We start from the raw sequence: 27,507 nt of genomic DNA, 5'->3' as shown, positions 1-27,507 counted from the left end.
CTTTAATCTTGATTTTAGAAATTTACACTGACATTATCACGGAGGTGATACATCTTTCATATTTAATGGGTAGGTATTCACTTTACTTATCCAGAGATACACCGATTTATTTTTCTGACCTACTAATATTATAAACTTAAAAATATCAGAATATTTATAAAAAAAACATGCAATGATGGTAAATGCTTGCTCGCTCATAGACATCTGTAAACATCCATATAAAACAGAAGTTCTAACGGACGTTATTATATTTTTTTGTTGTCGAGCTGAAACCTTTAAAAGGTACCCGGGAGTGACAACGGGTTATGAACAATTCTTACTAACTAAAACCCCCGGTGACCATCCTCTGTGTTACGTGGAGGACGCCGGGATCTACAATGCAAGTGCTTGTTGCATTTGCGCTCACAACTCTCACATTATACCGTCTTTCCCAGGGTCGCAGGTTAGTTCAAGCTCTCATACTAGCCACCCCAAGACCCTGAAAACGCATAGCTCTATTCTGGGCTTGAGGGTATAGAGACATACCTAATACAAAGTCTAAAGCCTACAAAGATTTGGCAGACCCTGCAGCCCAAGATGCTTAATGAATTTAAATAATAAAAAACAAGTGTCATGTTAAGGCTTATGGGATACAGCTGTGAGTCAGTCTTCAGTTAGAATAGGGTTTCGTTGCCTCTCTTTAGATACGTAACCCTAAAAAGCATTTGGTTATAAATCTTCTTACAACACAAACATTACAATGTCATTCCACTGTACAGCGGTGCAGTTAAAACACGCTTTCATATTAATTCAATACGAATTTTATAATAACAAATTAATATTTGCGGAGTTCTTAAGACTATAAATTAATCTTTTGAAACTTGGCTTAGTAACTTTTGGTAAGTGATATTTTCGTTTATTTTTAAAGGTTTTATAAACATTAAAGTGAATAAAGAACAAATAGGTAATATAATATCTTACATAATTATTTACGTAAAACAGTTATTGTTTTGTTTACTAAATGTTATACAAGATTTTATATAGTTTTCCGGTAATTAACACGCAAAGAACAATATTTAACTAAAATTGTTATTTCTTTATTATTAAATTACAATTTATTTTTTATTGTAAATTACCTCAGCTTAATTAAACCTTTTTAACTTTTATTATACATATTTAAGACTATAAAAACAAATGTCTCAAATTAAATCTACAACTTTTTGTCATAGAATCCATAGAATCGAAAATAACAAAGCAATTAAGGTATATAGATGAAAATTAACTTTTATATTATTATATCTTTAATAGCTGACAAAAAACCGCCACCGCTCTCTTTTGTGATTTCATTTTTTTGGCGGCAAAACCAAAGCAGTTAACGTTTGATAAATATATATAAAGACGGCGGATAATTTTCATATTTACTTTCAAAATAATGTGAAATAATAGTTATTGAAATCCTATAAAATGTAAGATTGTTAAGTATAATAAATAAAATATGATGTGACGTTTCTAAGATGTAATGAAGAGAATGGAAAAATCTTCACATAACCTTCAAAGGTGCGGCTAATTACAAAACATGACATTTATGCGTTTACGCGAATCTTATTTACAAAATAAGTGATTAAAGATTTTATACTTATAACCTAACCGTTTCATATAAATTTAAAACAAATTTAAAGTCTGCTGTTGCTTAATTGGCCAATAACTATATAACTACCCTACGTACGTTTTAAAATGGTTACGTGAACTATGGCCTAAACATGTCTCAAAATGAGCAGTTGAAAAATAAAATATAACATTAATATAATAACAATTGGCAAAGTGCGCGTTGCGGTGCGGTCACCATACCGGTCTGACGCGCAGTGTTATGGGTTCGATTCCCGGGTTAGATATCTAAGTGATGAATTTAGGTTTCTGTTTCTGGGTCTGAGTGTTTGTGTATTTGTCTGTGTGTGTGTCCATAGCACCTAAATGGAATCTTAGTGTGGGGCGGTGAGTGTAGAATTGGTTTAAGCGTTTAGAGGGCTCCGTACTACCAACATTTTCGTATTTGTTTTATTTTTATTATTTACTAGTTTTTGCCCGTGGCTTCGCCCGCGTTTAAAAGAAATTAACATGATATTCTAACATACATAAAACTGAAAATTCGTACCTTCATTGGAATGTCAGTGGCGCCATCTGGCGAAAATTGGTCGTACCAACTCTGAAACCTTCGTGGGCTCATGGACAATGGACAACAACTTTGCTAAAGATTATCACTTGATTAAATGCATACTTTACGATTAAATTCTTACTAATAGCGATTAAAATAATAGATTATTTGGTCCAAAAGAATTATACTCCGATTAGTCGATCTTACATCGCCATTCCTACTTCCCGTGGGATTTCCGGGATAAAAACTATCCTATGTCCTTTCTCGGGTCTCACACTGTCTCTGTACAAAATTTAATTAAAATCGGTTCAGTGGTTTACGCGTGAAGAAGAGACAACCAGACAGACAAACAGACAGAGTTATTTACGGATTTATAATATTAGTAAGGATTATTATAGCAGCATAAGTAAATTCTATGTAAAAATTTGAAATGTCTACCTACTACGGTTCAAGAGATAGAGACCTGTGACAGACGGACAGACAGCGGAGGCTTAGTAATAGAGTTCAGTTTTTACCATTTGAGTACGGAACCCTAAAAATTCATGGCTCAAATGGATGGCATAATTATTATTTGCTGTATCAAATAATTATTCGACTGAAGCGCCTCGTTTTGTAATATATTATAATGATGCAAAACAAATCGGTAAAAAATGTATAATTAGATAGAGATAAAAATAAATATTATTATAATAAAATATAACACTTAAAAAAAACTTAATAACTTCTAATATTGCACTTTAAAAACTTGTCAAAACACATTAATTTTCGTTTACTTAATATATATATTTTTTTTAATATTTACTCATGAATAAAAATATCAGTAAAGACAACCGTGTAAATAATAGGTATATGTTCGAAACATTTTGCATTTTTATTTATTGTTTATTGTGTAAAAGCCTTCCCTATAAGGTAAAATATTTTTTATCCTTCACAATACCTAAGGTTAAATATAAATTAGTAACACTGTGTTAACCAACACTCTTAGAACGATGAGAAATGTTTTGAAATAATGTTTGTTTTCTCATATCGGAAATACTTCTGCTATAGCAACAGTGCTCAGTACCCTTACCAGTAGCACTACCATGAGTTTACAAAAGTATTACTCGCTAGCGACTGCGTAAAATAAATGTATGAAAAATTGTACAGCGCCTCTGGTGGTTACTCGTAGAACTAAAATCCGTAGTGGCGTAACTCGATACGTAAAAAACCTATCGAAATCAAATCGCTAGCGAATGTCATTATGATCTATTGCCATACAAATTCGGTCCCATGAGTCATTAATTTGACAGACGTTGTCAAGAAATACCGTAACGATAGTAGTTATGTTATTCACTAGCAAAATGACAATAGTTTTCTATTTACAATTTCTATAGTGGCGTTTCTATGCCAACTCATGGTAGTGCTACAGGAGTTTTTACGTTTCGACAAATATGACTGTTTTGGTATTTGTTTGTTGTATACATTTACCCGACCCGCAGTTTGAGGCGCAGAGTTCCAGTGGGCCTACCACCATCTTTTAAAAACCATCATAGTTCAGGAAAGTTTTATTTCCTCCTTAAAACAGTAAAATATTTCGTCATAAACAGTTGAACAAACTTAAACCCTTCTTAATTTTTCGCTTATCCATTGCATAAAAACAACTGAAATTGTCATATTTTGGTTAAAAAGTTAAATTTCCTGCAAATAAAGTAAAACTATGATTAAAATAATATTGTTTAAAAGATGATAGTAATGCAGACGAGCATGCAGTCCACCTGATGGTAAGTGGCTACTGCCGCCCATGGACATCTGTAATCAACCCCAGATAGGATTAGATATTCCTGCCTGAGGTCGGCCACAAATGCGCCGCTACCCCTGAGGACTAAGGTGGAACGCCTCGGAAAAGTCTGTCTCCCTTACCACACCCTTCAAACCGGAACACAGCAGCGCCTAACACTGCTGTTATTAGGTACAAATAGATGTAGCGGTGGTGCCACCGGAGTCGAACCACAAAGGGTTCTACCAAAACCCTGTTTGGTTTCTTCTACACCAACTGGTCTATATGGAACTGGTTACAGAAGTTCATGGACGACAGTGACCTCTCATCATCAAGTGCCCTGCTCGCTCGATTCCCACTTCAATCTTATGAAAAGAAAGCGACTATTAAGCGACTGATAATTATTATTTCTATTTCTATTTTGATAATTATTATATCTGATTAAAATATGTGTTATGTATATAAATTATTCATGTACGTCATAATATCTTAAATTAAAAGATAATTCACCTATTATCACAAGTAAAAAAGACAGTCGTCATCATAAATCGGATTTTAATATCTTAAGCCATTTTTTAAATTAAGACGAATTTATAACGACCTTCATAAGACTCCTCCTTGAAATATACATGTATACTAGCTGAACCGGCAAACGTTGTGTTGCCATATAGATAAAGAAATGTTAAGGGTGAACAACCCTTATGACTTAGGGGTATGAAAAATAGATTCTAGCCAATTCTGAGACCTACTGAATATGCATATAAAATTTCGTAAAATACGGTAAAGCCGTTTCAGAGGTGTACGGTAACTAACTTTGTGACACGAGAATTTTATATATAAGATGTACATAAATGTAAAATGCATACACGTTTTTTTTAGTTCAAAATGGAAACCCTTGAGTACTCTGAAGATAACACTTATCAGCCCGTCAGCGAAGCATATGCTGGTAGATCGATATTCATGAGTGGAGCCACGGGTTTTTTGGGAAAAGTAAGTTTGTAAGAATGTAAGACATTAGTTGACTGACTGTACAGTTGAGTGGTGGTAGAACCCATATGGTTTATTTGTGGAGATACTAACGTTACACCTTTTTTAGAGTGAAGTAGTTCTGAGTTTTGTAAAAGAGTGTAGATGCCGACTGACTTACATATTATGAGGGGTCCATTTAATACTTTACTGAAAACGCATCTCTTCGGCATACAATAAGTACAGTACTTACCCTTACCATGAGTTTTTACGTTTCGACAAATATGAATGTTTTGGTATTTGTTTACGTATTGTCCATACAATTTCATCGATTGTATCAGAACTACAGTGTCAGTAACGTAACTTTAAATGTCTAAATTGACAAAATGGCGCTTTATGTTTTGTCTCTCTTTTTTGCAAACATGTGAGGCAGACAAAAAGACTTGAGCACTTACTTATTGTTACCTTTACTCAGTCTACTGAAGCAATCGGAACAGAACAATGGACGTAACGTAAAATTGTGGGATGTTTTGAAAACTCATGGTAAGGGTACAAGACAAAAGTACTAAAACTATTTATACCCGCCTGCAGCACCTTATAATGTTAAATTTCCTTTTTAATAAATTCATTTAATTATTCTACTGCTTTTTTTCACTTTTCAGTTAATCATTTTTAATTCAGATAATATGTTTAGTCTGAATTTAAGTTAATTTATAGATAAACATATGAATGTTGAATGTGTTGCCTTATTTCAGGTGTTCGTAGAAAAAATACTATACAGCTGTCCGAAAATTTCAAAAATTTACGTATTAGTACGAGAGAAGAAAAATATCAGCGCTGACGACAGAATTAGGAAGATGCTTGAACTACCTGTAAGAGTAATTTAAAATAATTTCCAAGTAGAGTCTTACAGACTACATACTACCCCCCATTTTTTTTCTTAAATTACTTATATCATTAGAGGTAAACGGTGCAAGTTCTATTTTAAGAACAGTAGCACTACCATGAGTTGGCATAGAAACGCCACTATAGAAATGGTAAATAGAAAACTATTGTCATTTTGCTAGTGAATAACATAACTACTATCGTTACGGTATTTCTTGACAACGTCTGTCAAATTAATGACTCATGGGACCGAATTTGTATGGCAATAGATCATAATGACATTCGCTAGCGATTTGATTTCGATAGGATTTTTACGTTACGAGTGGCTCATACATTTATTTTACGCAGTCGCTAGCGAGTAATACTTTTGTAAACTCATGGTAGTGCTACAGGACTAATTTAAAGATCATTAGTAAAGAATATATATTAGTAACGTTATACCAGGCATGCCATCGTAATTGAGGGATTGCCATATTTGTTGGGTACCTACTAGGGTTTCTGGGTAGGAATTCTCGGATCGTGAATTCCCGGGAAATTCACGATGAGTCGGGACGGGAAAAAGGGGCCGGGATCCCGGGAACTCAGGAAATTTCAAAGGTCCAAAAAATCGGTGTGTGGTCGGGAATTCCCGTGTGCCGAGAAGAAAAAAATGCCGGGAAATCAGAAACCCTAGTACCTACAACCACTCCATTTAGATTTGATTACAGATGTCCATGAGTGGCCACTTCCCGTCTAGTAATGCATGATCATTATCTACTACAAATTCATAGTAATATAATCATTCAAAAATATAACAATCATGTAATATATAATTGTTATAGTTTTACTATTTTCAGATCTTCAACAGACTAAGGAATGAAAGACCAGAAGACATGAAGAAAATAATTCCTGTCCAAGGAGATATTGCTTTTTCGAAACTCGGGTTGAAGCCAGAAGATGAGGAAATGTTAATCAAAACGGTATGTATATTTTTATGAAGAATCATTGCGTACTAAATAATCTTATAAACGAGGCTTTATGAAAATGGGTTGCTACTAAATAACTATACGATAATCTTTTTGTGGGCCAAAAATAACATTGGTTGTCCTTGTAGAGAGTTTTCGCAATGTTTCAAGAGATGGCGCTACTGGTATTACGAATCACGCTATCGAAGATTTACATAACACCTCGAAACTGAAAGTATCTGTGCACTGCCGCTAACCAAATATCATCACCTAGCCTAATAGGAAATCTGCTTTAACCGAATACTAATAAAATGTCCTTAATACGATACAAGCATGATTTAGGATTAAGTGATATTTATTGTTCTTATGTTTTGAATTGTTCAAAAGTGGATCGAGCAAAACTATCAAAATTTTAAGTTGAGATTAAAATTACTTCGCAACAATCCGCTACAAACATGTATGATGGTATATATTTTAAACCATGCAGTATGTACCACCCTCCCACCCTCAAAGGATGCGTGCAGATGCAAAATATTAAAAATATACACCACCATACATACCACCGGACTGCATGCTTGTCTGCTACTCTTATATTATAAAAAAAGCTCACTAATACTAGCGGTTGCTCCTATTACATACATTATGTTGGCTTGGTTTTCAAGCACTCAGCTACATTGATCGCGGTTACAAATTGAATTTAGTTTGGATTAAGTACCAAGTGATTTTAACTATGTGATATATTCAAAGCAAATTGACACTTAGGTATGTTACGTATGTACAACTCTTAAGATAATATTCTACACTTATCAATATAATATATTTCACATAATATAAGATGCGGATGCAGTCCGCTTGATGGTAAATGGGTACTGCTGCCCATAGACATCAGTAATCAATCGCAGATAAGATTAGATTTCTACTTGAGGTCGGCTACAGACGCGCTATTACCCCTCAGGACGAAGCTGGACCCCTTACCACAACCTTTTAATCAGAACACAGCAGCGCTTAACACTGCTTTTATTAGGCAGAAATAGGTGTGGCGGTGGTGCCGGACCACAGACCATGGACTAGTTTTAATATTTTGAAAAATAATTCCAATTCCAGGTATCAATGGTCTTCCACTTCGCAGCTACAATTAAGTTCAATGAACCTTTGCAAACCGCGTTTACGATAAACGTTAAAGGTACAAAACGTATGCTGGAGTTATGTCACAAGATGAACGATATCAAGGTAAGATGTACTTACTGATTAGAACTTTCTGAAAATTTCTTAAGTTTATGGTAGAGCCTTAAGTATATTAAGTTGTTAGGTACGAAAATAAGTCATTTGATACTTTCCTAAACAGGTGGAACAAAGATCAAATCCATGGCGCCTAATCTTATTGATTACTCATATAAGAACTAAGGTTCCAGTCCATTGATCGTGAATAGTCACTGTAGAAGTTTTATTTGAAGCTGATCACAGATAGGGCTCACATCTATCCTTAAGGACAGCAGTAACTTCATATAAAAGTCAGTTTACAGTATATTAATTATCTACGGCGTTTTTTTTTTGGAAATTACTTTTATTCTTATTTTTCTGCGTGCAAATATAAGAATGGTGTTAATTAAATAATCATTTTAATGAATGATTATTTATTAATATTATTATCAAACCACTCGTTTAGAATATTTTGCTTAAAAAAGGCATTTTTAAATTTTGGGTTAGTATGTTTAACTAAAATTTATATCGTAATTGTTATTTAATTTGAAATGTTCCAAATACCTATATCGTAAAGATAACGTAGGTAAATGACTTAAATGATAAATTTAATCTGAAAAATTAGCCAGGTATACTTTTAAATAATTACATTAATTATTTTCTAGATTACTCAATATTTTAATTACAGCTGATAGGGTACATAAATATATAGATATGTTTAATATAGATATATGTATAGTATCCTTTCATTAAAAATATAATCTTTCATCGAAATTTAATAACATTTGTTGTTTTTCGAGAGTGTGTTCTTTGGCACACCCTATAGCCCAAACTACTTGACGGATTTCATTTTTTTTTATAATATAGGAGTAGCAGAAGAGCTTGCAGTCCACTTGATAGTAAGTGGCTATTGCCGTCCATGGACATCTGTAATCAACCCCAGATAAGATAAGATATTCCTACCTGAGGTCGGCCACAGATGCGCCGCTACCCCTGAGGACTAAGCTGGAACGCCTCGGAAAAATATGTCTCCCTTACCACACCCTTCAAACCGGAACACAGCAGCGCCTAACACTGCTGTTATTAGGTAGAAATAAGTATGGCGGTGGTGCCGCCGGAGTCGAACCACAAAGGGTTCTACTACCTTCAATATATGAAGTATCGTTGGATTCGTTTAAATTAACATATTTATAAGCAATATCGTTTTTGTTTTTTTTTATACTTAAGTATGTCGATTTCATATAGGCCTTCATCTACGTGTCGACAGCATTTTCGAATTCAGGCGTAGATGTCATTAAGGAGGTTCTGTACCCACCCCCAGTACCACTAGAGGAAGCCGAGGAACTAGAGGATCGAACTAACTTCACCAAAGAGGAGACAGATGAAATACTGAGTAAGATATTTTATAAATGTTTAAAATATTTTATCAAAACCTGTTAATACGACCAAACCTGTTAATACCTCACATATTTTTTGAACCTAAATACTTAGAGACGTGTAGTTTAAAATCCGTCTAAGTATGAAATCCTAAGTTTGCAAGAGCATATAATAGACTATAGAAGCCTTTAAAAATAATAAAAAGTGAAATAAAATTGTAGTAGGATGAAACCCATTAGAAAAGGAGGGGAATATTATAAAAATGAAGGGAAAAATAATTTACGGGCGATCTGAGGTCGGGGAGGGGATGGGGGTGAGTCTTTAAGGGTAAAAAACGGTTTTTCTCGATTTCCGGCAAAACTAAAAGTCCTATCGAAAAAAGTCAAATGGCAAAGTTGTAGGTAATAAAAAGATCTAAAACTTTTGTATTTACACTTTTTTCACATAACCTCAAAATTTATGTGAAAAATTCAAAAAACCAAGTTTTTGGTTTTTTATTTTTATCTTTTACAAAAAAATTTTTTTTTTAACGAAATTTGGCGAAAACTTACCTTTTTATGTCCCAAATACGCTGTAATTTACTTGATTAAAAATATTTATTTTATCACCTTATTTTGAATTAATATCGAAAAAACACCCTAATTTTCAATCGAAAACTCACCCGTCAAAATATCAGCTTTTTTCAAAAAGTTGGTATGTTTTCTGTTCGTTGAAATCTCTACTTTTTGATGGTGAAAAAAAAATATATGTTACTATAGTATTTTAATTTTTATAAAAAATTTTGAGCTATTTATTAAAATTACCACTTTAATTACTCGAAAAACATTAGATTACATGTTACATTGATAAAAAAAATTGCAAATAAGAATATACTACTATAATTAACAAACAAATCAGTTAATAAAATTAATATTTAATAAGACATTTACAATATTTGGAGAAAGTTGTCGAATCTTCTTTAAATTATATGCGTAGATGTCTATTTATAACTATTTTAAGAAAAATTATATACCTGAGTGACCTACGAAAAATAGTAGCCCATCAAAAGGTATTTCATGGAGAAGTGGGGAAGGGGCTAGGCGAGTCTGGGTCTTACTACATACATACCTACTATTTCGTAGCAGCTGGTACAACCGTTAGCCTAACCAGTATTCGAAATACAGTACAATATACAACATCGTTTATAAAAATACACGTGCACGCTGAGTTTCTTGAAGATAATTGTGACAAGTTTACTTAAAAAAAACTTTTCGAATCTGCATAGGAAGGTAATTACTATATCTATTTTTGTCTGTATCAATCAACTCAAACATAAAAATCGTAATATTGTCTTTAAAAAATAGTATACTTAACGTAACGTAACCTAAAGATTGAAATTAAATGATGTTTTAGTACAAGATAAAAAAATAATAATCTCCTTAATTTTGCACAAACAAATTTAGTTAATCCCATGGAGAAAAAAAATATTTCAAAATACATCAAAAATATTTTAAAAATCTATAAAAAATATATATCATAAATATATTTGTAATAACAAACTTTTGGCCGATTTTCATATATATTTTTTACATTTCAAATATATTTCAGATGTATTCAAAATATATGAAATTCACTTGAAAATCAGCCAAAAGTTAGTTATTAAAAATATATTTACTGTACATATTTTTTATATATTTATACATTTTAAAAAGATTTTTAATATATTTTTTAGACATTTTGACATTTATTTCTTTAATATATATTTTTTATGGGGGTATATTCACGATAAAATAGTGAAGGCATTATTAATTCGATTCTGTCTTTTCAGATTATCAGTATGGATGAATCTGTTTGTATCATCTGCAATAAGGCAGATGATAAGCAAGTGCATGAAATAAAAAAAGCAGCTTTGAGTCGTTTAGTGGTATCCAGCACTTCCAAATTTCAAATTCAAATCCAAATTTCGAATTCGAGTTTTTTTTTATTTTTTGCATTTTCTGAGAAGATTTACTATAGTAACAAATATTTTTTTTTTCACCATCAAAAAGTAGAGATTTCAACGAACAGAAAACATACCAACTTTTTGAAAAAAGCTGATATTTTGACGGGTGAGTTTTCGATTGAAAATTAGGGTGTTTTTTCGATATTAATTCAAAATAAGGTGAAAAAATAAATATTTTTAATCAAATAAATTGCAGCGTATTTGGGACATAAAAAGGTAAGTTTTCGCCAAATTTCGTTAAAAAAAATTTTTTTTTTTAAAAGATACAAATAAAAAACCAAAAACTTGGTTTTTTGAATTTTTCACATAAATTTTGAGGTTATGTGAAAAAAGTGTAAATACAAAAGTTTTAGATCTTTTTATTACCTACAACTTTGCCATTTGACTTTTTTCTATAGGACTTTTAGTTTTGCCGGAAATCGAGAAAAACCGTTTTTTACCCTTAAAGACTCACCCCCATCCCCTCCCCGACCTCAGATCGCCCGTAAATTATTTTTCCCTTCATTTTTATAACATTCCCCTCCTTTTCTAATGGGTTTCATCCTACTACGATTTTAATTGGTTTTAAAAATTATCGACCCTGGTCTATAAGTTCAATATAGACAAAATAACAAAAAGGATAAAACATATTATTACAGTAGCCAGGGCCGGATTTAGAGGTCTAAAGGCCTTGGGGCAACAAAGGAGTGGAGGCCCCCTGGCCCCAAATTATTTTCCGAATAAAATGACCAATTTTTCAGTTGAGTTTTTCAATAAATATTTTATTGTGAAACGTAGGTAGATTCTTCTAGTATTCATGTTTGTACAAAGTACTGTAGATAAAGGTAAAACAGCGAAAAAGAATATCAAAGGAAAAGATATTTTTTTTTACTAGTGTTTAATAGTCGGAATTAAAAAAAAATCCGACGTCTCTATTGTGGGGGCCCCTCTTTTGTGGAGTGGAGTGTGCCTTCCCTTAAATCCGGCCCTGACAGTAGCAAACCTATACACAGTCCACATGATAGCAGGTGACCACTACCAGTCTTGAATCAATCTCAAATAGCGTCAGAGTCCTATCTGAGATGGGTTACAGATGTGTGTAATACACATACACGTTATCATCCTTGAGGCCTAAGTTGAAATGCTTCGTAAGAGTAGATACTCATCTTACATAAAGAGCCATTACCACACCCTTTAAACGAATGTGACTATTGACATAAACAACATTTTAAGGTGTTAGCTTTATTGTTTTATATAATAACTATTGTTCCATTACAGAACGTGGTCAAAAACCCAACTCATACACCTTTACGAAGGCAATCGCTGAGAATATCGTGTCGAAGGAACATGGAAACATTCCTTGTGCTATAATCAGACCTTCTATTGGTGAGTTGATGTGATTCCATAGACATACACATACATACACAGAGACATCCATAGACTTACGAATTCATAGGCCGTTTGTCCACCGGCACCGTCACCGAGCCGATACCGAGAACGAGATTATTTCGGTCCGATTTTAATATGACCTGAGGGCGATAGTTTGTCCACCGCGATCTGTATCGCTGGTTTAGTTTGTCCAGCTGTCACGCGTGTGACGGCAGTGTATGGATAAGTTCAAACGTGTTTTTTGTTGCTAGCACATTGGCCCGTCAAAATCTCGGTGCCGATCTAGCGGTCACGCCGATCGGAGCTCGGGTGACGGACGTGCGATGGACAACCGGCTATAGTAAATGTACGTACGCCGTTAGTAATTATCAGTATCGGCTCGGTGACGGTGGCGGTGGACAAACGACGATAGACTTATACATACAGAGTGTTACAGATTTATAGACACAGATATCCATAGATGTAGATATTCATTTGTTTTTATAGTCCATTGTAAGTGGCCAATGCCGCCCAGGGAAACATGTTACTAACCTAAATAAGATTTGAGTGCTTGACCTCAGATACCTACCTGAGGTCAGCTATAGCAAAGATACAAGTACGTTGCTATTCCTTAGAACTAACGCCCCGGATTATCAAAAAACGTGAGGTTAGCGAGAACCTCACGTTTTTTACCCGACTGCCAAGGAAGGGTTATGTTTTTCGCGCGTATCTTGTATGTTTGTCTTTCTTTATTTGATCCGATCTAACAAACGGGTGGATGAATTTCAACAGTTAAGGTGTCATTATATTTGTTTCAATGACCCGAGTGTCCTTAGATAGGTGTTAGTAAAAAAAAATCAAAACGGCGGAGTTTTGGCGCGAAATAGTAACACATTTAAAAAAAAAGTTAACCGAACCTATCGAGTAGGGTATCAAATGAAAGGAAATTAAACGGAGATTATAAAAACATATTTGTATATATATAAAACAACAAGGTGACTGACTGACTGACTAACTAAATGACTTTTTCAGTTTTCAGAAATCAACGTACAGCCTAAACCAAGGATTTTACAGTTCTGAAATTTTGCACATAGGTTCTCTATATAGCGTGAATAAGTACTAAGAAAGGCCTTTTGGAAATTCCACCCTTAAGAGGGTAAAATAGGGCAAAACAGTTTTTTTGAAATTCTTTAATTTTGAAGTAACTACTATAAAATTTTATATTTGGCTTTTTGGATAGGAACAAGGACGCACTAATTTATCCCCCTCCGAAAAATCAACCCTGTAGTGAGTAAAATAAGGGTTAAAAGTTCATTTGAACAATCGTCAATTTTGAAGCAAACACTGAAATTTTGTATCAGGCTTGTTAGATAAAAATAATGAAATTCTACCTCTAACGAGGTAAAATAATGACCGAAACTTTGATTTAATGAAGTCATATATTTTATAGACCGTAAATGGTGGATTTTTTCACGAAATAGTAACACGTTTTAAAAAAAGTTAACCAAACCTATCGAGTAGGGTGTCAAAATAAAGGAAATTAAGAGGAGATTACACATACATTATATAATATATCTTATATATAAAATTCTCGTGTTAGTTACCGTACTCCTCCGAAACGACTTCACCGATTTTTACCTAATTTTATATACATATTCAGTAGATCTGAGAATCGGCCACTATCTATTTTTTTTTACCCCTAAGTGATAAGGGTTGTTCACCCTTAACATTTTTTAATTTTTATGGCAACACAACGTTTGCCGGGTCAGCTAGTACATATATGCTCGTATATACACATCGAGATGACTGTCTGACTAAATAAGTGAGTTGCTGTGCCAGAGATCGACGCAAAGGGAAACCGCTGAACTTAAGCGTGCTGGAATTTTACACATTTTTTAGGTTCTTTATATAGCGTAAATGAGCACTACGAGGTTAAAATAGGATAATATTGTTTGAACATCTTTTGTTTTTGAAGCAGAAACCTACTATGAAACTTTGTATTTGGCTTTCTAGATAAAAATAATGAAATGCCTATTTCACTGCTTTTGGAAATTCTACTTCAACCTTTTTGGTGCAGTCGGGTTTTTGATTTTTTAAATTAATTACTTGTTGATATCTATTTTGTATATTGATTCATTATTATAGTACTTGTCCGTACGTACTTTTCCTATTTAGTTGATTATTTTAAGCAGTCGACATGTTTTCGTTTTTATAATATTTGTATTCCAGTCGTTTCAAGCAAGGAAGAGCCAATAGTGGGTTGGTTGGACAACTGGTTTGGAGCCACCGGGGTGCTGTTCCCCACAGCTCAAGGATTGAACAGGGTTCTCTTATGTGATTACCATAATAACATCGACTTAATTCCTGTTGATTATGTTGTCAATGTCATCATAGTTGCGGCTGCTAAATGCAAAAGGTAAGAGTAAGGGATTTTGCAAATTCTAATATGAAAATTGGTATGAATTATATTGTTTTTATTTATAAAATCGAAGAAGTAAATAAGCTTAAAGAATTTGATAGGTAAAGGTATATTTAGTTTAGTTCGACGGGAACATATACTAGGTACTAATAAAGACGTAGATGGGTTACTAACAAAACAATCGGCTCTTGTTAGTGGCACTCATCGCGAGAAATACACACTACTTTACAAATATTATATTTAAATAACACTAATAAATAGTCAAGAGGAGCAAGTAGGACGGCACGTCTAACTGAATGTGCAAAAAAAGGATAAATATAACTTTATGCGTGACAGTCATGATGACTTTTCGTCAAAGATGAGTTTAAGTCAGATCCGTCTATATGATTTAAGTGAAGAGTTACCTATAATGTGCTTGGTATAGAGAGAATAAATTCGTATATGAATTAATTTAATATGGTATTAGTATTAAGGCAAAAGTACGTAATTCAGTGCGTGTCTATGCGTGAATGTTGCATGGAATGGAGAAGGGATGGATTCAAGAGTGTTTTATGATTAACTACTAAGTTGTATGATTTTTGGATGCAGGCAAAATAAAAAATAGATTCTTTGGTTTTGAAAGATTTAATTATCATCGTCCATGGTATCTTCAGAGCAAGTCCGAATCCAATAATTTGGATACGAATCGTCCTCCCTTCTTTGCTTGCGAACAATGTCCAAACACTTTATTCGCCCTATTTCATTTAATGGGAACCTAAAACATACACAAAAATACAAACACTACACAGAAACAGTATTAGAAAAAATATCGACTTAAACATCAAATTAATAAATATAACTTTTAAATTAGTAAATGATTTGTGCAGTTTCTTACGATATATATACCAATAATGTACCTTCTGGACTATCTGTTAATTTAATCTATGATACATGGATACGCACAATTCATAACGCTTCTCTTTTACACTTAGTAATTTGTCCATATTTTTATTCGCTCTATTATCTGTGACGTACATATATTTACGCTAAATTTAATTTGAATTATTGAAAAATCGATAATAACTTCTTGAAATTGGAATACTTACGAATGATAAGTGATTCCAACACCTTGGATGATTTCTCTGCTTTAGTTTGTGATTTTGCACAACGATTAAAAACGTCGTCTTGTCATGACACAAGACGGCATTTTTAAACGTTTTTCACACAGAACTTTGACATAGACACGATCATTCTGAGAGGCGCGCGGCCCGTGACTAAGTTGTCATAGGCCCATTATTAACCCATAAATCATGTGCCAAATTTCGAACGTGTATGACTCATCTACGTATTTATCAGTAGTATATCTATGGACGGGAACATAATAATTGGCCAAGTAAAAGTCGAACTTGCATATAGAGGTTCCGTTCCAACATTTTTTTTTAGTTTATTTTAGTATTTGTTAATTTTGATATTGTGGCAGACACAGTGTGTGAAATTTAAACTATCTTAATTAATAAAAATCGTGTTTTTGTAACGGAGATGGAGACCCCTTTTTATTTTAACTTTTTTTTATTTTTAGTATATTTATTGTTATAGAGGCCATAGCAATAAATACTCTGCAAAAAGTTCAAGTGTTTATCTATTACGGTTTAAGATTTGAGATATGACCTTGTGACATACTCAGAAATACCTGCCTAGGGACAGATAGCAGAGGCTTAGCATTAGAGTTCCGATGTTATCCTTTTGGTACGGAACCCTAAAAGGCTTGACGTGGTAATAATTTTTTTTATATTTTCATTGCAGGTCAAGTGAAATTTCAATCTACAATTGTTGCACATCCTGTGAAAACCCCATCACGATAGGAAAATTTGTGGACATAAGCACGACGGTTAGCGTGGATCGCATAAGTAAGTATAATTTGCACCTTTTTACCCGAAAAACGATCGGTTGTTTTCGATTTTTGTCTTTGAGCCCTTGCCAAAATATACTTGAATTGACATCAAAATATGTTATATAGAGTTACTAACACCATCCGATTCAAGAAAAAGTAAGAATTATTACGATACTTGTAAAAATAATTGTTTTAACGACAACTCTATATAAATCTCAAACTGTTTCCTGCATCAGAAACGGAAAAGTCCGATGATAGCCGATTATTACCGATGGTCTTTTTTAAAGCTGTATAATAGTTATACCCTGATAATATGGAAATCTGTTTTGTATATTTTCCAGAATCCATCCCCTTGATGTCAAAGACGCTAATGACGCAATCAGAGTGGTTGGTGAGCTTCATTACCATTCTTCAAAAAATACCCGCAATATTATCCGATTGTATTCTATACGCTTCTGGGAAACAGACCAAGTAAATATTTTTATGTTTTTTATTCTTTAAATTATTTAATGCCTATGTAGAATAATAGTAGTATGTACAATAAAACTATATAGTAAAGATAAAACTTGTGATTCAATTCGCATGAATCATTAAAATTAAATAAAAAATGCTACTAAGTATACACCAAATACAATTGTGGCCGTAACATAATATTGTAACTTCGAGATTCTTCCTTCAAAATACAGTTATTTGCAGATACGTGAAATACCAAGAAAGAATAGTTCGAGCACGGGATTTGGTAATGTACTTCACATCACGCACCTGGCAGATGAGCGCAGAGCGAACGTGCGCTCTCTTCGCCAGCTTGTCCGCGACTGACCAGAAACGCTTCGCTTTCGACCCAAGAAGCATCGTGTGGGCGGAGTTTGTGCCCAGCTACAATGAGGGTGTACGGAAATTTCTATTGAAAAGTAGTTAGTTACACTAAGTTTCACATAAAATTCTGTATTTTTAGCTGTAGTAAATAGACTATATATACATACATATGTTTTTAATAATTTTATTTAAATTAATTAATTACCTATCATTTTAGTCAAGGAGTCATTTAGTCAAAGAGATGTTTGTTCTTTTTTTATAAAGAAACCTCTGAAATGATCTATTTCTTAGGATCAGCTTGTATTTAATTTTTTTTTTAATAACTGATAACACGCGTAGTTAATACTGTCAATTCTATGATCAACTAAAGGTTAATTACTTTAACTAATAATCAATGTTTAATCAAATACTAAGTGACCCCTGACAACCGATTTATTAAACTTTGCAAAAGATAATTTGCAAACGTATGATTAGAGCTTCATAATAAATATTGAGATTTTTAATTAGTTTTATTTAATAAAGTTACTACCCACTGTTTTATTATGTTGTCATCTTAAGATGCCTATAAAATTGAAATGTACGGAGCAATAGGTGATGGTAAGTGATCACTATCGCTCATAGACATATGAAACCAACTGTGACCAACTCCATATGAAATAAATCCACCTGAAGCCGATTATAGAAGTCAGCATTCCTGAGGACTAAGGTAGTTGTCTCATATATAATCATCTTGTATCATGGAAACGCAATGACTGCTTCACAACAGTAATAGTGGTGGTCGTGATAGAAATAGGGTGGTAGGGTAATAGGAAACCTACATGTTTAAGAGTTTAAAAAAAAAATCTCAGGAAGTCGAATGTGTATCAATTTGTACTTAGTCAGCTGGTAGCGCGGCGGACTATGGCGTATGCCCCTACACTCTGAGAGACTTATGCCCAGCAGTGCGACAGTAACGTGTTAACGACACTACATGTTACGTCATTTACTCACTTTAATCAAATGTCCGTCTAGGTTGATACCAATAGTTCCTGATCACCCAGTTTTAACCTTTTCGTGTGATGGGTTTCACATAACATATAATTAGGCTGAAGAATTAAAGTCTAATAAGGAAGTATTCCGACGTCAGACCAAACATAAAAGACAAAGCCACAAAAAATTAAGAGCAAACATTACAGTTCAGCTGAGTGTCGTTCTAAAATTTACGACTTTGCAAATTTGTTTTGTTATAATATGATATAGTGTAAATACTTTGAGATCTCATTGTTTTTTTTGTGCGGAATCTTCGAATTCTGTCTATACTAATATTATAAAGAGGAAAACTTTGTGTGTTTGTTTGATTGTAATGAATAGGTGCAAAAACTACTGGACCGATTTTTAAAATTCTTTCATTCATTCGAAAGCTATATTATCCACGAGTAACATAGGCTATATTTTATATGAAATATACTTGATAAATAGTTTTTGAGGCGGTACAAAGTTTGCCGAGTCCGCTAGTCTAAAATAAAATTCTATGTTACTCCTTATAATATCAGCTAACGGTTAGTGAAAGTAACGTTAAAATCGGCCCAGCCGTTTCGGTAATATCGACTCAACCGAGATTTGTGTGCATAATTTTGATTTCCAAAATTCAATATTTCATGTGAGAGGTTATGTCTATCTTTTTTGATCTAGAGCCCATGTACTGTACTCCAATTTATAAACTCTATTTAATTACCATAGCGGGCCTTTTAATTACGAGTGTTATTTTGCTGTGATTCAGTTTATCTGCAGTTTTAGACCAGTGTCTACCTATTTTTCTCAGAAACGGTAAGTGTGATGGCTGACGAGGGTAATAAGGTATCCGACTGCGGAAGGTAATGTTTTTCAAGCGTATAGCTTGGATTTTTAAATAAAATTATAAAATAAATACACCTGACTTCTTTGTCTCTACAAAGTAAAAAATAATTCTAATAAATGTTGGTTTAGTACTTAGTTCTGAAGTCTGCGCTCAATATACTTCGTTGGATAACGATGTAAGCAGCGTGTCCAATATGAGCGTGGCAATCTCTTCCTTTGGAAAGTCGGTTATAAATACCGTCGACGAGGCGACAACTACAATTGATTTTGGGAATATCATTTTAATTTTTAATCACATTTAATATGCATATTAAATAAATGAAAATACGTAAATATACCATTCCTATATATGTGTATAGATGTTATAATAAAAACAATAATAATCATTTATTTCAGAATTAGATTCCATATTATAAAATAAAATTTAATCACAAATGTAAACAAATAAAATAAAATTAAATATAAATGAAATAAATTAAAATAAAATAAATTAAAACTCTACACTTATAGCTTTACACTTTAATTTTACAACATCTCCCTGAAACCGTTAAATTAAATAAATTATTACAAAAACAAATAACTTAAATGCTAAAAATAATAACTTGCAAAGAGCAAAATAAGTAAGTACGTACTGCAATAATTTAATTAATGTAACAACAACTACATAAAAAATCTGCCAAGTGCGAGTCGCACTCACACGAAGGGTTCTTAAACGTAAATTAAAAATCTTATTAAAATGTTAAGGGTGAACAACCCTTATCACTTAGGGGTATGAAAAATAGATACTAGCCGATTCTCAGACGGAGTACGGTTACTAACATTGTTACACGAGAATTTTATATATAAGATTTAATTTAAAATTTGTTTAAACTTACATTATGTATTTACATTTCAGTTCACACCATTAGCCGTGTATAGCAGCAAGGAGTTGCTAACGAATATAACAAATAATAACGAATATTATTGCGATAATGGTATCTACACACAACTATAAAACAAAATATGACTCAGTGGAAGAGTTTTATTCTGGAAAATCCGTGTTCATTACCGGTGGCTCCGGATTTGTAGGGAAGGTACGAAATGTTATATTACTTTTTTTATAATATAAGAGTAGCAGACGAGCATGCGGTTCAACTGATGGTAAGTGGCTACTGCCGCCCGTATGTAATACTCCAGATAGGATTAGATTCCTACCTGAATTCCGCCACAGATGGGTCGCTACCCCCGCGCAAAGCATATGTGATAGCCATCAAGTAGCACCCTGGTTCTAAATATAAGAATATCAAGTTAGTTATAGATGTTCATGATTAGAAGTGACCACCTACCATCAGGTGGACTGCACGCTCGTTTGCGTTTAAACCCTATTAATAGTATAAAATTTTATATTTCCAGGCCTTAATAGAAAAACTTTTGTACAGCTGCCCGGATCTGAAAAATGTCTATGTTTTGATTAGAAGGAAGAAGAATGTGTCGGGCCATCAGAGGATTAGTAAAATATTGGACAGTGAGGTAAATTATTTATTTTTAATCCCGGGCACGAAAAGGTGTCAATATATTAAGGGTAGAACCATTTGTGGTTCGACTCGGGCGGCACTACCGCCACACCTATTTCTGCCTAACATCAGCAGTGTTAGGCGCTGCTGTGTTCTGGTTTGAAGGGAGTGGACATGCATTTCCGAGGCGTTCCAGCTTAGTCCTTAGGGGTGGCGGCGCATCTGTAGCCGACCTCAAGTAGGAATATTTCATCATATCTGGGCTTCATTACAGATGTCCATAGGCGGCAGTAGCCACTCGCCATCAGTAGGAATGCATACACGCCTAAGTGTTCCTCCCAGTTATTGCAACAGGTTAAAACATTCAGTATATTTATTTTTTTACGGATTACTTGATTTTATACGGTGTATATTATTTTTCATATTGTATCTTATTATATATTGTAATTTTAATTTATATTTTTATCATAATATCTACATTACATGCCATCATTTAGATACATGTTATTAATGGCACGGCACTATCATAATTATGTTGTACTCTTATTAATGTGACTGGTAAGTAAGGTAATAAAAAATCATAAGTAAAGTAAACTTTTCTTAAGTAAATTTAATTTTACGTATTTTAGTTTTTTTTTGGCTTAACTTTTATAAAATTAGTTTTATTTAATTTATAGAGTTTAACTTTGAAAATATACAAAACTAAAACGTATATTATATCTTTATCTATAACATTGCATAAAATGGACACTATTTCCCTACAGAGGAGGGTAATGTTTTTGAGCTATGTATTAATGTATGTCCTTTGCCACACCCTACAGCCCAAACGGCTTGACGGATTTTAACATATGAGGTGTCGTTAAATTCATCTAAATTGAGGACGTGTAATTTAAAAAAAAAATGTGTTTTTTCTATAAAATCCGCACTACTAATATTTTATTAAATTGCTTTTAGCTTTTCTCCAGACTAAAGGCTGAAAAGCCGCAAAATATGAAGAAGATAATTCCCATCATTGGAAATATAACTCCAAATGGTCTCGGACTAGCTGAAGAAGATAAAATACTGATACAAAATAAGGTAATCTAACCATATAGTTATGTACGCACTCAAGTAAAGGGTGTATCTTTTTCATAATATAGAAGTAGTCAAGGAGCTTTAGATGATGGTAAGTGTTAACTGCCATTCATGGACATCTGTAATCAACCTCAGATAAGATTAGATTCCCGCTTGAGATCGGCCACAGAAGCACAGATAGAAGCATTGCTACCTTTGTGGACTAAGTTACAAAACCTCGGAAAAGTATGTCTCTCTTACCACAACACAACTGTAGCGACTTCAGGTTGGGTTCTTATCTTATCTGAGTTAATGACAGATGTCCACGGCAGCAGTAGCCACTTACCATCAGTTGGACTGTATACTCCTTTACTCTTCTATATTTAAAAAAGAGAAAAATAACAATATAACTTTAAACATTGTTTTAGGTATCAGTCGTATTTCATTTGGCAGCGGCGATAAGGTTCAATCAAACCTTAGGCGAAGCTATGAGGAATAACGTGGAGGGTACTAGGGCTGTAATACATTTTGCCCAGCAAATTAAAAATTTAAAGGTCTGTAAATTAAAAAGTAAAGACATGTTTGAAGGTGGTAGAACCCTTTGTGGTTCGACTCCGGCGGCACCACCGCCACACCTATTTCTACCTAATAACTACAGTGTTAGGTGCTGCTGTGTTCCGGTTTGAAGGGTGTGGTAAGGGAGAAAGACTTTTCCGAGGCATCCCAGCTTAGTCCTCAGGGGTAGCGGCGCATCTGTGGCCGACCTCAGGTAGGAATATCTAATCCTATCTGGGGTTTATTACAGATGTCCATGGGCGGCAGTAGCTACTTACCATCAGGTGGACTGCATGCTCGTCTGCTACTCTTATATTATAAAAATAAAAAAAAAATGTTTTATAAAATTCCCTTTAACTATTTCGTGGGTTAAGAAAGCCTCGGCCTCTCATTCGGAGCGTCTGACGTTCAAACACCACCTCTGATTTTTCAAAGTTATGTGCGTATTAGGAATTAACTATCACTTATTTAAACAGCGAAGGAAACCCATGGATTATATGGTATGTTTGACAAGTTTGGTATGTGAGATGATATGGCAGCCTAGTGGTTAAGAAACTCGACCTCTCGATCGCGGGGTCCGAAGTTTAAATCCGAATGGTTGGATGCATATTAGAAATTAATTAGCACTTGTTTAAACGGTGAAGGAAAATATAGTGAGGATTCTGTATACCTGAGAGATTTATAAAAAATATCTTAAAAGTTTCTGAAGTCTACCAATACGCACTTGATCAACGCGGTGGACTATTGTCTAATCCTTCTCATTCTGAAAGGAGACCCGTGCCCAGCAGTGGAACAATAATGGGTTGATGATGATGACGTGAGGTTCAATTACAACATTATAAATTAATCATTTTCAGACGTTCATCTATATGTCAACAGCATTTTCTCACACCGACCAGGTGGTTTTAGAGGAGATCATATACCCGCCACCGATGAAAATAGAGGACGTTTACGAATTTCTAAAACTGAATGGAGACGACACGAATCGTCTTAAAGAAATTTTGAGTAAGATTAGCTTATGACATATCCACCGAGGCTAGCTACTAGCGGTCAACCATCCAACTCTCAACTCCCGGGCGCACGCCTCTTTGCTTAATTTAGATGTATTTTTTATTACGGCAGATTCCTACGTTTACAATTTACCTTAAAATGTTCATTAAAACCTGAATTAATTAATCTTTGCTTAAAACGATTTTATATTTTATTATTAAAGATAGTTGTTGACCTTATATTTAATTTATTTTAATGTTGTAGAAGATAGACCGAATACCTACACGTTCACGAAGGCCCTTACGGAATCGCTGGTTGATGAAATCCATGGAGATATGTCCACTGTCATCATAAGACCTTCGATTGGTATGTGTCATTTATACTTTATGCGCCTAATCTGGATAATATTAGGTACAAATTAAACTTCAACTCTTCTATTCTATAATTATTATCTCACTATTGGGCGATCTTCAAATTCATTCCAGTTGAAGATCGCAACAGACGATATTCACCTATTTCTATGTTCCGGTTTAAAGAGAGTTCCTTATTTGAGGTGTCCCAAGTTAGACCTTGGGGATAGCAATGCATCTGTGTTCGACTTTGAGGAAGACTCTTTTATCAAGGGTTCACTACAGATGTCCATTGACGGCAGTAGCCAGTTGCCATCAGGTGGATTGCATGCTCGTTTGTTACCCCAATATTAATCTTCAACTTCTCAATAAAGTTAAAACATCGGTAGAGATACGTAAATCGTTCGTAGACAAAGTACATTTAATTTAGAATTACAAATGCTTGTCAAAGGCATGTTAATTTGATTTTTCAAAATAATTTTAAATTGCAATTACAGTTGTAGCTGCCTTGAAAGAGCCATTCCGTGGTTGGATCGACAACTGGATGGGACCCGCTCCATTAATAAAAGCCTTAGCAAAAGGTTACATGCACGCTTTTTATGGGGAAAGTCACTACAATTTTGCAATAATCCCCATCGATTATGTCGTCAACGCCACAATAGTCGCTGCGGCGAAATATCAAAGGTATATAGAAAACGCTTTCCATTCTCTCAGCCCCACACTAGGATTCCCTGTGGGGCCATGGACTTGGATTCACTCAAAGATGAATAAACAAATAGATCCAGAAGAGATAGAATTCATTATTCATTCACATGTCGGTCTGGCCGGGCATCCAACCCGGAACCCTTTGCGCGTCAGACCGATATGGTGACTTCTCCACGCGAGTCGTCAAAATTTTTATTTTGTACTCAAGTTTGCTTAAAAACGTTACGTTTGTACGTTTTTATCCTATCTTAACATGGTCATAATTGTCTAGCCAGGTTATTATTATAAATGTGACAATTACACCCAATGGTAGACTTCTGTCATTCTCACTACGGCAACGGTGAGAGACGGACGTGGCCACTAGACATCCGTAATCAACCTGAGATAACATTTGACCTGGGTCAACCACAACTGCGTTGCTGTGACGGATCGCTAACACACTTCGTAAAAGTGTATCTCTTACACCTTTCAACACGGCAGCGCAAAAAATAATATATTTTTTTAATAATTTTGTTTATCGAAATTTTTACCTGTTTCAGATCTGATAAAGTCAAAGTGTATAACTGCTGTACGACTTCACTAAACCCAATCTCGTTGAAAGAGCTGTGTGCAACTGTCAGAAAAGAAAGTGTGGAAAACAATTACCGTAAGTAATTTCAATGTTTTTTTTTTCATAATGTGGGAGTAGCATGCAGTGCTGATGGTAAGTGTCTACTGCCTATAGACATCTATAATCAACCCCAGTTAGGATTAGATATGAGGTCGACCTACCAGAGCTCGACCACAGATGTGCCGCTGCCCCTGGAACGCCTCGGGAAAGTATGTCTCCCTTACCACACCCTTTATACCAGAACACAGCAGCGCTTAACACTGCTGTAATGAGGCAGAAACAAAGTGTAAGCTTCTGTAAGCATGTTACGCGATTTTCAATGGGAAAACTTATAAGTCATTAACATGTTACGTATGTAGAGGTGTAGGTTGTTATATTATTAAAAGGCGTCGTGCTTGCATGAAGTATTTATTATGACTGTCTTAATAGTACTCTACACCAACTTATATAGTATACGGATTATACACATTTTATTACCGGTTTTCCTCCCATACACTTAATATTCTGGTGCAGCTTACATTTTTACTTTTTGGGGTATTCCATGCCAAAATAAATATAAAATATGACAAAATATTTTTCCCTTTGTAGGGTTCCATGCCATGATAATAAATTTATTTTTTTACACCTGCCTATTGAAACACTTTTAAATTTAAAGAAATTTTATGAATCATTCAGATCTAAAATTGGACCAATTTCTGTCCACAATTTGAGCCTCAATAAATTACAAAACCAGTAGATATCTTTCTTATAATTATGATGATAACTTATATTTTCTCCTTTTCTTCGAATTTGGATTTTCACTTCTTTTTGTTTAAAAAAGTTTTTAAATTCCGCAAAATAAATAAAGTTTCTCTTTTCAGATGACTTTCCTCCATACGGAATGTTATTTACAAAATCCTCTATCCTTATGTACGTATTGGAGTTTCTGTTTCAAAAAATACCAGCCTATATACTAGACTTTATACTTATTTTGAAAAGAGAGCCTACGAGGTAAGATCTTTTTTATTATATATATTTTTATTTCCCTATGCTTTACCGATAAAGGCATTTATAAATTATAATAAAAACAAAAGAAAAAAATCTTTAAAAAACAAGTTTTTGTTACTTGTTAATAAAAAAAAAATTAAAATTTAAAAATAATTTAAGCCCGATGTATTAAATATTTGCGTTTTTATATCAGACACATTTCTTTATAAATACGAGTAAAAGCGTGTTAAATTGATGGAGGAAATCACTTACCATCAGGTGAACTGCATGTCGTCCTATATAAAAGCAAAAACTATGATTTACAGATACGTTAAAATGCAGCAGAGACTGTCAACATATCTACAAATTATGACGTTCTTCGCATCACGTTCATGGCTGATAATGTGCACACGTCTCCGGGACCTCGATGAAGACCTGGACCAGACGGACCGGGAGAAGTTCCCCATTATTCCCACAGGAATACCTTCCAGCGAGTTCATTTCAGCTTCTTTGTATGGTGTTATGAATTATCTTGTATCAAAATAAAAAGTGCTATTACAAGTCATATGTATAGTGATGTAACAGAATAATTGATGTCCGTATGGTCGATTGAAGTCCTATAAATAAATTATTTTTTGTGTCCTGCTAAATTTGTTTCTAAATATCCAGTATCTTTGTCATCATCAACCCATTACTGCCCCACTGGTGGGCACGGGTCTCCTCTCAAAGTGAGAAGGATCAGGCCATAGTCCACCGCGCTGGCCAAGTGCGTATTGGTAGACTTCACATACCTTCGAGATTTCTTTTATTTTTTTATAAATCTATCAGGTATGCAGGGTTTCCTCACGATGTTTTCCTTCACCGTTTAGCAAGTGATAATTAATTTCTAATACACACATAACTTTGAAAAATCAGAGATGCGTGGGATTTGAACCTCGGACCCCGCGACCGAGAGGCCGAGTTTCTTAACCACTAGGCTATCAGTGCTATCCAGTATGTTTGTAATTAAAAGCATTTTGTAAGTGAGAGAGAGTCGACACAGCAGCAGATAAACTGATAGTCTACTAGTTAAAACTTCGCCTGTCAAGAGGGGGTTCGAGATCCAAACCCCAGGCGAGCATCTCTGATTTTTAAAGTTATGTGCTTATTAGAAATTCATTATCACTTGCTATAACGGTGAAGGAAATCATCGTACGAATACTTGTACGCTTTTGAGATCTTCAATAGCCTTTTCACTTTTGCAGAAGAACCCATGCC

The 27,507-nt window shown here is 34.1% G+C and overlaps 2 protein-coding genes across 2 annotated transcripts; both read left to right on the top strand.

The window, feature by feature from the left end:
* The first annotated feature begins 760 nt into the window (after window positions 1-760).
* LOC140749613 (putative fatty acyl-CoA reductase CG5065) lies at window positions 761-17,795 on the top strand. The gene is made up of 11 exons (XM_073082719.1): window positions 761-878; window positions 4,767-4,877; window positions 5,609-5,725; window positions 6,575-6,697; window positions 7,787-7,912; window positions 9,128-9,275; window positions 12,498-12,605; window positions 14,817-15,003; window positions 16,789-16,892; window positions 17,218-17,347; window positions 17,573-17,795. Exons 2-11 carry the CDS (start codon window positions 4,773-4,775, stop codon window positions 17,793-17,795), a joined length of 1,371 nt encoding a protein of 456 aa, XP_072938820.1. The 5' UTR covers window positions 761-878; window positions 4,767-4,772.
* Window positions 17,796-20,499: 2,704 nt separating this feature from the next.
* Window positions 20,500-25,328, top strand: LOC140749612 (putative fatty acyl-CoA reductase CG5065). Its single transcript, XM_073082718.1, has 8 exons — window positions 20,500-20,601; window positions 20,921-21,037; window positions 21,976-22,098; window positions 22,503-22,628; window positions 23,487-23,634; window positions 23,884-23,985; window positions 24,467-24,653; window positions 25,214-25,328. Exons 1-8 carry the CDS (start codon window positions 20,500-20,502, stop codon window positions 25,326-25,328), a joined length of 1,020 nt encoding a protein of 339 aa, XP_072938819.1.
* Window positions 25,329-27,507: the final 2,179 nt, after the last annotated feature.

The sequence above is a fragment of the Epargyreus clarus genome, unplaced genomic scaffold, assembly GCF_041222505.1.
Source record: "Epargyreus clarus isolate Ecla_fem2 unplaced genomic scaffold, WU_Ecla_fem_2.2 ptg000018l, whole genome shotgun sequence".
Taxonomy (NCBI): domain Eukaryota; kingdom Metazoa; phylum Arthropoda; class Insecta; order Lepidoptera; family Hesperiidae; genus Epargyreus; species Epargyreus clarus.
The sequence above is the reverse complement of the archived record's forward strand: the minus strand, read 5'-3'. Positions and strand labels throughout refer to the sequence as shown.

Bases quoted from the DNA above. Each gene is read 5' to 3' on its own strand.
- LOC140749613 (XM_073082719.1), top strand. From the start codon at position 4,773: ATGGAAACCCTTGAGTACTCTGAAGATAACACTTATCAGCCCGTCAGC. The intron at 6,698-7,786 runs GTATGTATATTT...TTCCAATTCCAG, and splicing joins AGGAAATGTTAATCAAAACG to GTATCAATGGTCTTCCACTT. The intron at 7,913-9,127 runs GTAAGATGTACT...GATTTCATATAG, and splicing joins ACAAGATGAACGATATCAAG to GCCTTCATCTACGTGTCGAC.
- LOC140749612 (XM_073082718.1), top strand. From the start codon at position 20,500: ATGGTATCTACACACAACTATAAAACAAAATATGACTCAGTGGAAGAG. The intron at 21,038-21,975 runs GTAAATTATTTA...AATTGCTTTTAG, and splicing joins GTAAAATATTGGACAGTGAG to CTTTTCTCCAGACTAAAGGC. The intron at 23,986-24,466 runs GTATGTGTCATT...TTGCAATTACAG, and splicing joins CATCATAAGACCTTCGATTG to TTGTAGCTGCCTTGAAAGAG.